This window comes from Triturus cristatus, chromosome 10, assembly GCF_964204655.1.
Source record: "Triturus cristatus chromosome 10, aTriCri1.1, whole genome shotgun sequence".
NCBI classification, from domain to species: domain Eukaryota; kingdom Metazoa; phylum Chordata; class Amphibia; order Caudata; family Salamandridae; genus Triturus; species Triturus cristatus.
In genome coordinates this window covers 325,982,724-325,997,405 of record NC_140593.1, presented here as the reverse complement: position 1 = coordinate 325,997,405, position 14,682 = coordinate 325,982,724, and the positions used below count along the sequence as shown (strand labels likewise).

Here is a 14,682-nt window from a genome sequence, read left to right as displayed (position 1 = left end):
AGTTTAGAAAAGTCTGTGTTGAAAACTGCAGGATTGGAAAAAAAGTTGCGTAGCTGTAAAAATTGTCATGTAATCTTACGTCGTAATTTAAATGTTGAAGAAGGGCTAGTGAATGGTGCAATGGGTAACGATATGAAGTTTGTTAATTATCCAAACAGAAATGATGTGGAATACTTAGCCATAAAATTTAATGATATTGCTGAAGTTAAGCAGCTTGGTAGGTGTGTTGTACTTTTCCTACTTGTGAAAGACTTGTATGTCCAGCGAAAGCAGTTCCCAGTGTCTTTAGTGTATGCAGTAACTATTAATAAATTGGAAGGCTTTAGTGTAGATACAGGTCTTGTTAATTTTGTTAGTAGTATTCAAAGAAGGAATGCCATATGTTGCTTTGTCATGAATTAGAAAATTGTCTGGTTTATTTCTGATTGATTTTGATGAGAAGAAAGTAAGTGCTGATGTGAGCTGTGTAACAGAATATATTAGGTTAAGAGCTAAATATGCACCTCATTTAGGCCAGTATCCTGTATTTCAAACAGCAATACTGTGTCCAAAGTGGAAAACATCTAAACAGTCTATCACAGTTGAACTGGAAGATGAACAAAAAGAAAATCAACAAGGAGGAAAGAAAAGAAAACTGGAGTACAATGAGGAAATACAAGGCTATCACTTTGATAAAAAATCTGGAGTGAAGTGTTATGCACATGTAGTGTTAAATGGACTATATCATTTACCTCATTTTTCAAATTCTATTAAAGAAAAGGTAGCTAAAAGAATGTCTTCACAACTGTGTAATTTACTTGAAGAATTAAGAAGTGATTGAAGTATTATACATTCTGCTACTGGAATAAGAAAACACACTGATGACTACACTGGATCAATAGTGTTCTCTCAAAATTTCTAATGGTAATGCTAGAACTCTTAGATGAAGAAGATGTGAATGTCAATGAATTATTTGGTTTAACTTATAAATGGAACTGTGAAGATTGTGAATTTAGGTCTAGCTACCACGATGCAGCGTGGATGGTACTAAATTATGAACTGAAATTACAAACGTTAAAGCTGCACACATTTCCATCTCAGCAAGAACTTTCACAACTATAGCAATCATATTTCATGAAGATGTTAATATAATCTCTGGGCACTACACAATATATTTAACATGTCAAACAGGTTGGACAGAGTGCAATGACATACAAGTAACATGCAAATCAAGACCACCCAAAAAGTTAGCAAACTTATATCTGCTGTTTCTAGAACTGAAATTCTATGGAGAATCTAAGATAAGAAAATGTGGTATTGTGTTGATATATATTTGGAGTACGTGTTTCTGAGACATTATTCAGCCTTTTGGGGGTATTGTCTATAATAAGCTGTTAGAAACGAAGGACTCTTTTTAACTATGGGAAAGGCATTTATAAATATTTGAGGACCATGTTGTGTTACTACAGATAAAGAGTAAATGGAGGTACTATAATACCAGTAGCCTTAAGTTGCATGTGAAAAATCTCTTCACAACAAAAAAAGTCCTATTTTATTTCCGCTACAGCAACTTCTACATTGTACCATGAGTTATGTTTTTCATATATGGACTAAGAATAGTCTATACATCATTTGGCCTAACAAGGATGATGTTTACAAAAGGAAATGCAAAAATGAAGACTGCTTCATAATTTCTGGACATTTTGTAAGAGGTATAATAATACCAGAAACAATTTTACCATATAGTTGTTTTCATTAAGAATAGTGAGTGAAGTAAACAGTATGACATAGTTATAATGATCTACTGTGCAAATTATAATTTTTTTACAATCCATTGATTGTTTTTTCCTACTGTTTCATGATGAGTCTTCATACAAAGCACTGTTGAAAGTGAGCAAGTATGAATGCTAAAAACAGGAAGAAACATTTGTCTAAGTTGCAAGAAAGTTTTGGCAAAAACATATTGTTATGTTGTTTGGTTGCCAAATGTTCGAAATAAAATTCTAATATATTTTTTATCATTTTTTATTTCTTCACAGTGGTAGAGGTTGAGATATATTAAGTGTGTCAAATCACTAATCTAGTAATGGATCAATTGAGTTACTACTTATGTACTCATCCCATCTCCCATGCACAACAGTTGCACTAGTCCAATCTTCCAGCCACCATGTAAGCAGTCATTCAATCACTCAGGTACTGAATTTGAATTCATCTAATCTCCCAGCCACTACTCAGGTACTCATCCAATCACCCAGTTGCTACCCATGCACTATGCAAACACCCAAATACTATGCATGCACTCATCCATTTACCAAGGCACTGCTCATGCACTCATTTAGTTACCCAGGCACTACTCATGGACTCATCCAATCACCCAGGCAGTACCCATGCACTCATGCATTCACCCAATCACCCAGACTGTATACTCACCCAATCACTAACCCACTAATTTTGCACTCATCCAATGGCCCAGGATCTACCCTTGCACTCATCCAATCACCCAGGCGCTACCCTTGCAGACATCTACTCATCTGTGCGCTACTGATGCACTCATACAATCAAGCAGGCCCTACCCATGCAGTTATACAATTACCCAGGCAGTACCCATGCACTCATCCATTTACTCGGGCACTATCTATGCACTCACAGAATCTCAAATGCACTATCCATGCACTCATCCATTCACTCAGGCATGGGTAACATGCACTAATTCATTCTCCCAGCCATTATCCATGCACTTATCAATTCACTCAGGTACTACCCTTGCACTCATCCATTCACTGAGGCACTACCCATGCACTCCTTCATTCACCCTGACACTATCCTTCTACTCACCCATTCACCCAGGCCCTACCCTTGCACTCATGCATTCACTAAGGCACTACGCTTGCGCTCATCTATTCACTCAGGCACTATCCATGCACTCATCCATTCATTGAAGCACTACCCATGCACTCATATAATAATCACCCGGGCTCTAGCAATGTATTCACCCAATCATGAAGGCACTATGCATTCATTCACCCAATCACCCGGGTACTATCTATGCACTCACCCAATCACCTAGCCACTAACCTTGCACTAATACAATTACCAAGGGATGATCTTGCACTCATCCAATCACTCCGGCGATACCATTCCAGTCATTCACTTACTTAGGTACTACCATTGCACTGATCCATTAATTTGCACAGTACCCATGCACTTATCTCTTCACCCACATACTAATCATGCACGTAACGATTCAACCAGGCACTACCCTTCTACTCATCCATTCACCCAAGCAGTGCCACTGCACTCATCTATTCACCCAGCCACTATGCTTGCACTCATCCAATCACCCAGGCACTACTCATGCACTCATTCATTCACCCAGATATTATCCATGCACTCATCCATTCACTCAGAAAGTACTGATGTACTCATCCAATAAACTAGGAACTACTCATACATTCTTCCAATCACCCAGGCATTGCCCTTGTACTCATCCATTCACTCAAGCAGTATGCATGCAGTCATCCATTCACTCAGGCACTACCCATACACTCATCAAATGATGCAGGCACTACCCATGCATTGATCCATTCACTCTGGCACTATCTATGCACTCATCCATTCACCCAGGCACTATGCATGCACACATCCAATCCCCCACACAGTACCATTCCACTCATCCATTCACTCAGACACTATTCATGCGTTCATCCATTGACTCAGGCGCTATCCAAACACTTGTCTAATGACCCAGGTACTACACTTGCACTCATCCATTCACTCATGCAGTCATGCATTCACCCAAGCATTTACCATGCATATATCAAATCCCTCAGCCAGTACCCATGCACTCATCTATTCACTCAGGCACTACCCACTCACTTAGCCAATCACCCAGCCACTAACCATGGACACATCCAATCACTCAGGAACTACCCTTGCACTCATCTGTCACTCAGGTACTACGCATGCACTCATCCATTCACTCAGGCATGACCTATGCACTCATCCATTCACCTGGGCACTACCAATGCATGGATTTGTTCAGCCAGCCATTATGCATGCACTAATCCATTCACTTGGGTACTATGCTTGCACTCATACATTCACCCAAGCATCACCCTTACAGTCATTCATTCACCCATTCATTTACCCAGACATTATTCGTGCACTCATCCATGTATTCAAGCACTAGTCATACACTCATTCAATCACCCAGGCAGTACCCATGCACTCATCTAATCACCCAGGCACCATCCATGCACTCACACAATCACACAGATAACTATGCATTCATTGAGCCAATCCCCAGGCACTATCCATGCACTCACCTAATCACTCATGCACTAACCTTGCACTCATGCAATTATCCAGGCTATTGCAGACACTTCCAGACCAATATCCAATATCCCACTTCTAGCGAAAGCTCTGGAGAAATGTGTGCAACTTCAACTGAGCCAACATATCACCAACGTTAATCTTAGATAAATTCACAACTGGGTTCAGGCCTGGGCACAGCACGGAAACTACTAATCTCCATATTGTGGATGATGGTCTTCAATCCCTTGACCAAGGCAAAACATGCCTCCTAATTCTACTGGACTTATCCTCGGCATTTGACACAGTCAACCACGAGAAACTACTAAATTCAGGATGGGAGTAAGGGGAACCATTCTCGAATGGTTTAGATCCTTCCTCTGAAGCTGTACCCAGAGATTCTTAGTCAACAGTAATCTACCTGCTCCTTCCCCAATAACGATCGGAGTCTCGCAAGGATCAACTCTTTCCCCAACCCTCTTCAATCTCTAACTTGAACCGTTAGCTGAATTACTACGTACCGCCACCATCTCCTTCCACATGTATGCCAATACCCAAAATCTAATTTCTAGAGGAGATCTAATCTTTGAATGAGGCCCTAAAGCTGACTGTTCAATGGCTCGCCTGCAACTAGCTCAAACTAAATGTACGAAAAGCAGAATTCCTTCTAATCTCCCCCCCCTAAAAGTAACCCTGACATCCGGGAATGGACCGAGTCGATCACAGCACTAAACTACACAACGACCATAGTGGAATCAGCCAAATCACTCTGAATAATCCTAGACAGAAACCTGAATATGTGAGACCACATCAACTCGATGGCTAAAACTGCCAGGTTTCACCTGAGCTACCTGAGGAAACTAAAACCTTCCCTTGATGCCTCAGACCTAAAAATGGCAGTCCAGGCATTAGTTATCTCCAGAATCGAATACGGATGCTCAAGCCTTTCAGGCCTGCTCAAGATCTCCACGGCCCCCCTAAAAGCTTGCCTCAATGCCACCGCCAGACTCTTAACAAGCTCAAACAAATTCAACCACATCTCACTGCATCTGAAGGCGCTGAACTTGCTTCCTCTTGAAGCCAGAATCCAACTCAAACTGGCATGTATCACCCACAAAGCGCTAGACATGAAATCCCCTGCATATTTTGCCCAGATAATCATGGTTTCTGGAGGAGCCCGAAACTCCAGTTCTGCTAGAGACTCCGTGCTCCAGCCACCATGCTTTCTCTGGGGCCGCACCAAGAATCTGGAATTCGCTTCTGTCTTTCATCAGAAGAATTCCCTATCTGTCAATATTTTAAAAAGAAGCCAAAACCTTCCTAATGGGCAAGTTTCTGGCATAAATCATGCAGTGCACACACCGCTCAGTGGCTTTGCTTATGTTTGTTGCCACTAGAGTTTGGACTTACTGGCTGCCACCCATCTTGTACTGACCTTGTACTCCCACAAATATAATTGCTGGATTTCTCTGAATTATGATCTGAACATTGTATACTTATGTTTTCTTTGACTATTCCATACTTGTATACAACGTGATATCCCTGTAAAGCGCTCTGATACCCTAATGGGTCATGTTTGTGCTCTATAAAACACTAAATAAATAAATAAATAAATACTTTGCACTCATCCAATCATTCAGGTGTTACCCTTCCACTCATTCATTTACCCAGACAGTACCCTTGCACTGATCCATTAAATCATGCACTACCCATGCACTCATCTATTCACCCACTACTAACCATACACATATCCAATCACCCAGGCACTATGCATGTGCTCATATGTTCACTGAGGCACTAATCATGCACTCATCCAATCACCCAAGCAGTTCCTATGCACTCAACCATTCTCTCAGACACTATATATGCACTCTCCCAATCACCTAGGCACTATCCATGCACTCATCCAATCACCCAGGCACTACCCTTGCACTCCTTCATATACCAAGGAATTACCCATGCACTCATCCACTCACCCAGTCATTACTCATTAACTCATTCAATCACCCAGGCAGTACTTATGCACTCACCCAATCAACCAGACACTACTCATACATTCTTCCAATCACCCAGGCACTACCATTGCACTCATCTGTTCACTCATGAATTATGCATGTGCTCATCCATTCACTGAGGCACTACCCATACACTCATTGAATGATCCAGGCACTATTTATGCACTCATTCATTCACTCTGGCATTATCCATGCACTAATTCATTAACCCAAGCACTACGCATGCACATATCCAGTCACCCAGGCACTACCCTTCAACTCATCCAATCATGCAGGCACTATGCACGTATTCATCCATTCAATCATACACTATCCAAACACTCAGCTAATGACCCAGGCACTACACATGCCCTCATCCATTCACTCATGCATTCATGCATTCACCCAGGCACTACCCACGCACTCATTCATTGACCCAGGCACTACCTATGGACACATCCATTTTACTCAAGCAGTACCCTTGCACTGATCTGTTCACTCAGGTACTATGCATGTACTCATCCAATCACCCAGGCACTATCCATGCACTTATTCATTCACTCAGACATTATCCATGTCCCCATCCATCCACTCTTGTATTCACTCAGACACTACAAATGCCGTAATCTATTCAGCCACACTCTACCCATGCACACATGCAATTATCAAATCACTACGTTTGCACTCATCCAATCCCTCAGGCACTACGTATGCACTCATAGATTTACTCAGGTACCACCACTGCACTCATTGTAATATCCATTCACCAGTTGTGCACTCATTCAATTATCTATACACCAGTCATACACTCATTCCAACATATATACATACTTTATCTTTTTTTAACTGTAAAGGCTGTTCCAACAGGAACCTTTTTTCAGGCTTTTGTAAAGTTTTACATTTTTTGTTTTGTTTTTTATAATAACAAAAATGGCAACTAGCTCTCTTTTTTGGAGGTTCCTCTTCTTCCAGATCTTCACTGTCCACCTCCTCTAAATCCTGGTTCAGCTGTTCTTGCTGTTGACCCCATCTGCGCGCTGTGTTGCTATTTCTGAAAAAAGCAAAACATTTCCACTGCAAAATGAATCCACCTGCTAAAAATGAAGCTCTATAAAGGAAGATTCAAGAAGGAGCAGTGGATGTGAGCTTCCTATTGACTTTGCCGAAAAGTATATTATCCAATGATGTTCCTTGCTTTCCCGGTCACATGATATTCGCGGTGACCGAAATAGTCGCGGTTACAGCGGTGAAGCGGAAATGCAATATATAAGAGAAAAGAACTTGCAATAATATAATAGTAAATAGATATACTAAACTTGTTCACAGTAGCTCTACATATATGTTTCAGAGTTGTTGAAAAACGCATGCTATCCGCAACTTCCTCTTTCTTCGCGGAAACGGTGTTTGGAGGCGATTAATCAGGAAACTCACTAGTAAAATATAGGGGTGGGCGGAATTTGCGTAATCGCGTTACGCAAATCTCCGCGAAACGGTAAAAAATCTCCGCGAACATGCGGAAATTCCGCGAACACGCGGAATTGCTTGTTCGCGATGCTTTTTTCCTGTTCACAGTTGCTGTTTGCATGCTCGGGGAGAAATATCTCGCGAACACGCATTTTGAGAACGCGACCAAGAAAAAATTTCGCGAATTCGCGGAAAGCAGCATTTTGGGCAATTTCGCGTTATCCGCGGAACGCGAAATTACCGAAATTCCGCAAATTCCGCGAGCGGAACGGAATTTACCGCCCAGGCCTAGTAAAATATGAGTTTGAAAAGCACACTAATAAAGCTCTACTGGTAAATATACTGTAGAATATGTGTATTATATATATATATTTCACGGGTTTTTGTCTGTTGCTTGGCTGGGATTTCCCCATATATATGTTTTACACTTCGTACAACCCACACGCTCTTCGCGACTACGACGTCACCGCTATGACGTCTGTAGTCGCTAACAAATGTTTTTTGTAAGAAGGTGGCTTTGTTATAAATTGATCATGGAAAGAAAAGTTAAAGGAATATCTACTACATATTTAGAGGTAAACTTTATTTAAAAAATGTCTTTAAGTGTATTTTTCAGTAGGTGAAATACATTTACTGGTGACAGAATCTCCACTGTAAATGCAACAATGCTGTGCCGACTTCAAAATTGTTAAAAATAAAACCAGTTATTAATGTATTTTCTGATAAAAACATATGAAATCAAAAAATCTGTGGTGTATTATATAAAAATAATACACAATATCCCATTATAGAAAGAAAGTACAAAAATCTTAAACAAAGATCACTTACAAATAATAGACATTATAATTAATAAATAGAAAGAAACTGGAATATTTTAGCATTTGAGAAGCCTTAGAAATTCACTGAAAAACCAAAGGTTATAGGGACTTTATAGTTAGGAAATAGAATTTAAAAAAACTTTAGAAATTCACTGAAAAAATCTAAGATTACAGGGACATTATAGTTAGGCTGACATTTCCCTCATACAAAACTAGAGAAATCCAGCAGTTATAGTTAACTGAGCTAGCTATAACTCATGCCCCTGCAATGCACTGCTAATGACCAAACATATTACATCCCTCGTGACATGGTCAGTGATATCACTCATGACATCACTCATGACATCTCAAATGACATTACTGGTGACATCACTGATGACATCATCATCAGAATCTCTGATGTAGCCACTCAACTATTCTTGAAACCATTGACACACCATAACAGTACTTTAATACCCACTCACTCATTCATAGGTCTACACACGCATCCATCCCTCACCCATATAGCCACTCATACACCCACTCACTCACTAATACAGACACTGATATTTCTACTCAAACACCCATACAGCCACTCATACACTGTCAGATACTCATAGAGCTACTCACACAGCTACTCACCCACTCATAGATTCAATCACACTGCCACTAACTCACCTACACAGTTATACAAACACCAACTCACTTATTCATACAGAAACTAACATATACTCACTCACCGATACAGTTACTGACACAAGCACTCACTCACTGATACATCCACTCTCACACTCACTCACACATATAGTCACTTATATACTCCAACATTCACATATACTTCCTTTCAGATATGCAGTTACTCACCCATATACCACTGAGACATACTCACCGACACAGCCATTTGCATACTCACTACTGATGAATTTCACTGGTTTTGTATCAGTGAAATCTCAGCCTATCTATAATGTCTCTGTAACCTTTGTTTTTTTCAGTGAATTTCTGAGTTTAAAAAAATTCTATTTCCTAACTATAACGTCCCTTTAACTTTTGTTTTTCTGCCAGTGAATTTCTAAGGTCTTTCAAATTCTTTTTCCTAACTATAACGTCCCTGTAACCTTTGTTTCTTTAAGTGAATTTCTTTTCTTTTTAACTAGTAGTCGAATTTGCAGTATAGTGGAGAAAGGGGGCTGTGCCTCTGACCAGCTCTCAGGAATCCCACTTTAAGGAACTTACTGGAGGTAACAGGAGGGCTTCTTGGCCCCCAAGATCCCTCAGCAGCCAAGGGGACTTCATCTCCCAGCTGTAGTGCAACAGGAATTGTGTTTGCAAAGTGGTGGAGAAAGGGAGCATGGCCTCCAAAGTCCTTACAGCAATCATGCTCCATGGAACTTACTGGAGGTAACAGGAGGGGTAGTTGGCCCCCAATGACCCTCTGGAACAAAGGGAACTTCACCCCCAACCAGCAGTGCCCCAGGAGGTAACTTTTCAGAGTGGTGGAGAAAGGGGATGTAGCCTCTGATAACCTTTCAGCAATCCTGCTTTGTGCAACTTCATGGAGGTAACATGAGGGGACGTTGGCCGTCAAGGACCCTCTGGATCCAAGAGGACTTCATAACCCAACCAGCAGTGTGCCAGGAGGTGCATTTGCAGAGTGGTGGAGAAAGGAGGCAGGTTCTGGCGACACGCTATTTTATTATATTTTTTATTTTTCATTTATACAGGGAGGGGGCTGCATGGCCCCTCCTTCCCATGGCCAATTTTGGCCCTGGGGACCTAAAGCATTAATCTTGAAAAGTCTAGATATCGACAAGAAAAGAGGACATCTCTTTTTGCATGAAAAATAGAAGCAGCAAAACAGTGTGAAAGAAAGTTCATGATTTAAATGAATCAAAATTTCTCCACATGGTGATGGAAAGATCACATTTGAAAGTGAGGGCTGCTGAACAGCACACAAGGTGTGCTATGTGTGCACATAACTGGTTTGCTTTGCTCCATTCTTTTGGTCATCATATTGTACATGACTTGCATGGATCCTCTATAACCAAGGCTGAAGATGATTCAGTGGTGCTAGGATTGGTGCTGAAAGTATCAAGGTAGCCAGATATTTGGTAGAATCATCCGACCACAATACCAATCAAATAAAAGCAACTCTAACCCCTTCAGTGCCACGCCCTTTCCCCCTCCTGTGCCGGGCGTTGCATTAGTGGGTGGGGTTCATGACGAGATAGTCTCGTCATGGGCACAGCGCAACCGTGCTCCATGACGAGACTATCTCGTCATGGGCACAGAAGAGGCTAAATATGCATTTATATTTTGACGTGGACCACCCTGGGAAATCACAAGAGCCCTAACAATTTTCAATGGATAGTTTTAGATTCTGCATAATTTCAGACATCCTTTCCACTGCTGATTAAGAAAAGTGTTGTCTATAAGTATGCAGCATATATCACATTCAAAGTCCTTCAGAAAAATGTACAGCACACACCTGACTTAATCCATTGTCATGTTTTATCTTCCCATTTCTACTGATATGCCATACATGTGCTGTACTTCAATTACACCATGTACAATTATCACAAATGAAAAGAGAGAAATGGCATCAGGCACAGAAAACAAAGCAAGGAGAGGCATTGTTCCTTACTGATTGCAAAAAAAGCCACATAGCAATAAAAGATTTGACTGATGTACAAGGAAAATATGGATATCAAATATTTCATGTCCTATTTTCCAATACAATTATTTATTTTGTAGTGCTGAAACAGCTTTTCCTTAGTTAAAAAAATACTGTTTCGAAAAATAACACCTGGCAGTTATTGGAGATCAATTCCATACGCATTTACATAAATCTGCAGGCAATTGTACGGTTATCACTCAGGAAGAGATGCTTTGATGGGGAACATTTCATTTAAAAAAGGCTTCCATATTCATCAAATAACCCATTGGAAACTGCTACTTCTTCTGAAAACAATGCACCTCATGCACTGCAAGGTAAGCACCCATAGCAGGCAGAATAATATATCAATTGAATAACTGCAAGATACCCAGACGGAAATACTCCCCTTGCTTGATATAAAAGGCCACTGACAATGTCTCAATCAAAAGCTAAAGCAACCTGAAAAAAAGAAGCCAATGGGTGAAGTAGTCTGACCAAAAGTCCAATCTTTCCTCATTCTTCAGAAGAGGTCTTTGGCTACTTCAGAGCCAGAAACTGGTGTTTGCTGTTGAACATGATTGCTTACCTTCCCTGGTACCTTGCAAAAAACACTTCTACACAATGATGAAGTTTGTATGTCACCGTAGACTTCTCAAATTCATATTTATTTGTGTCTCCGCTAACGATTGGATGCCTTAGTATGCTAATTAATATTTTCACTGTTAGTGACATGATATTTCTGTGCCATAAATTGCCGATCAGGTTTAAGCTGAATCGCCCCTGCCTCCTTCCTTGTTCCCCTTGCCTAGTGTAAGGATGCATTCAGATAGTTATTTTCTGTCCACTGTTAGGTTCTACAGGTCAGAAAGAAATATACATAACTGTAACAACATACATGTAAATGCAAATGTGGATAAAGAATGCTCTTCAAATCTGTCATCATATTTCTCAATTGTTCATCGTACCAATGTTTTGAAAGAGGGTTTGTGGGAATATAACATTCACAGGTAATGATTTTGCCCTTTACCCAAACCTTTAAAATGTCACATGAAAGCATCCTATCATTGGTACACCAGTTCCATGTTGAGTCTCACTTTGCATATTATACTATAATGAGGTTGAGCAGGGCAGGTATTTATTAGGACAGATTATGCATTAATCAGAGAATATGGGGACACAGGAAACTCCACAAGGACATCCAACAGCTTGTGGACATTTAAAAAATATCACCCAAGAACAAACTATTTTTGCTTTCTGATCAAAGGGCCTGATTCAGACGTTGGTGAATGGGTCACAAACGTCTAATATACCATCCGCCAAATTACGCGTGCCATAGCCTATAATCAGAGCCACTAGAATTATGCGATTGTGCGGCGATTTTTGCATATTTATAGATTTGCTGCCTTTGCCACATAATCCATCACCTCTCACATATTCTGCAGATTTTAACAAAAAACTATTTTTGTTTCTAGCTCAAACATGTCAAAAGTTACTACAAATGCAGCAACATGTGGTGCTGCACAGTGGAAGGCCCTTTGCAAAGCTAGACTGGTCACCTTTCTGTTGCTTAATGCTATAGTTGGGTGTTAAATTGGTACTAATGAGGCACAGCCAATGCCCATATCGTGTTAAAAATGACAATATAATGATGTAACACTATTGCGAAATGTCCCACACTATGCTGCACAATTTGGCTTGTGTTGCAGCACAATTTACTCAACCCTGCCACATAATTTGGCCCTCTCTTTCTGCATAATTCCAGTGGACCTGCATATAATGAACTCGCAATTAGGTGATCGGAACATCCGTCATGTTTCTGATGGAGTAACCCTTCCACCAAAGTCAAATCAGGCCCTCAGTGTTTAAATCTGCAGGCGAATCAGCAGTTCTCCTAGAATAGCAGCAGTATTTAATAATTAATTTCTGTTCCTACTCCAGTACTTCCGCCAATGGAATATGATCTTGCATTCGGAAAACCTTTCGCCCAGTTTGTGTAATAGACTCCACTTCCGTCAGTCCACAGAAATTTAGTTTCTGCATTGATGTCATTGAAGCCAATCCAGGTGCTAACTTGCATTTTATTTAAATGGTACACAAGGAAATCTAAAAAATAAAGCATACAAAACATGCAATTAAAATAATTCATCATACTATATTAACAACGACAAAACAATAAGCGTAACAAGTATAGGAATATTTAAGAGACTGGTAATATTACTTATAACATCAATATTTCATTTCATTTGTACTTTTTTTATTGTTTAGTTTATGCAAACATTACAAATCTCAAGAAGTCTCACAAAACACAAGTTGACTCTTAAATGCATTCTAAAAAGCCAGATACCAAAAACAAGAGATTTCTAGTAAGATAACAATAGGAGCACTTTAGTTTTAAAATTGGCTACTTTGTAACACATTCTATTGCCAGGCCCATAAAACAAATAGTGTATGTTAATTTCTTCCTCCATAGGTTTAATCAGATAGCCAGCCAGTTGTTGGTCATTTTCAATGTCCAAAAACAAGGCCACACATGGTTCACTGGACTCTTTGGCCAGTCTATCCTCGTGGTAGCACTTGTATAGGGCCACATGAAGCTCACTTTTATTTACAATGTCTAAATCATTAGGGTTATCAAAAACACGTCCGTGGCTAATCCTGGGTAAACTGGTTCTCACCTCATCTAACCATGGAATGTCCATACCTTTCTCACATTTAAGGCAATCTGCTATAATATCTCTGGTGAGGGACGCTGCCGTATTTTTCCATAAAGCTAGCCAAAATAGAGTAATATAATCTTCAACGTAATGTAATTTTAGTTCACTGTGTCACACAGATTGGAGCAAAGAGATTGGGATGCCCAAGAGTTTACGGCAGAACTTGTTCTCTGCATACTGGACAAGATGGCAATTTGAAATACCCCAAACCTCTGCGCCATAGGTTCCTACAACTATACACTGAGATTTAAAAAACATTATAAATAGGTAAAAATCCCCTGCCCCCTCGGTTGGGGTGAGCTAAACAAGTATTTTCAGGACCTGGTTATAACAAGCCAAAGCCCCCTCTGAGTCAGTTTGATCATGCGTCAGGGGTGCATGCAACTAGCATGTAGGTAAGGAATCGGCCCGCCGACTATCAATGGCGTCAGTCAGTCCGGGGCATCGATATTGGATAACACTGCATAATTGTTCTGATGAGCTCAAGGAGGTTGTCCTGGCATAATACCTCTCAGAGGTGCCTTATAAAATTATCCTAGGGGTAATGACCAGATTTGGTGTGTCAAAGGGCAGAGGTCTACTGTTGTATTAATGCCACTCTTACCACAGAAGGTCTGCGGAAGTTTATTACGTTACAATCCCCTTCAATGTTTTTAGCTGAACCGCCAACCCACTCCTTTCTCCGTACCATGATTATCTCATTCATATTCAAAATATTAGACTGTTTGTTCTTAGATAACCAGTCAACACATTTGTTGTGCAGCTCTCCC

The 14,682-nt window shown here is 40.3% G+C and overlaps 1 protein-coding gene across 1 annotated transcript in view; it reads right to left on the bottom strand.

Moving 5' to 3' along the window:
• LOC146789395 (macrophage mannose receptor 1-like) overlaps positions 1-14,682 on the bottom strand; it is a 742,402-nt gene that overhangs the window by 150,167 nt on the left and 577,553 nt on the right. The window contains exon 22 of the mRNA XM_085631522.1: positions 13,132-13,301. Within this exon, the coding sequence (XP_085487648.1) occupies positions 13,132-13,301 (170 nt within the window). The remainder of the gene's footprint in view (positions 1-13,131; positions 13,302-14,682) is intronic.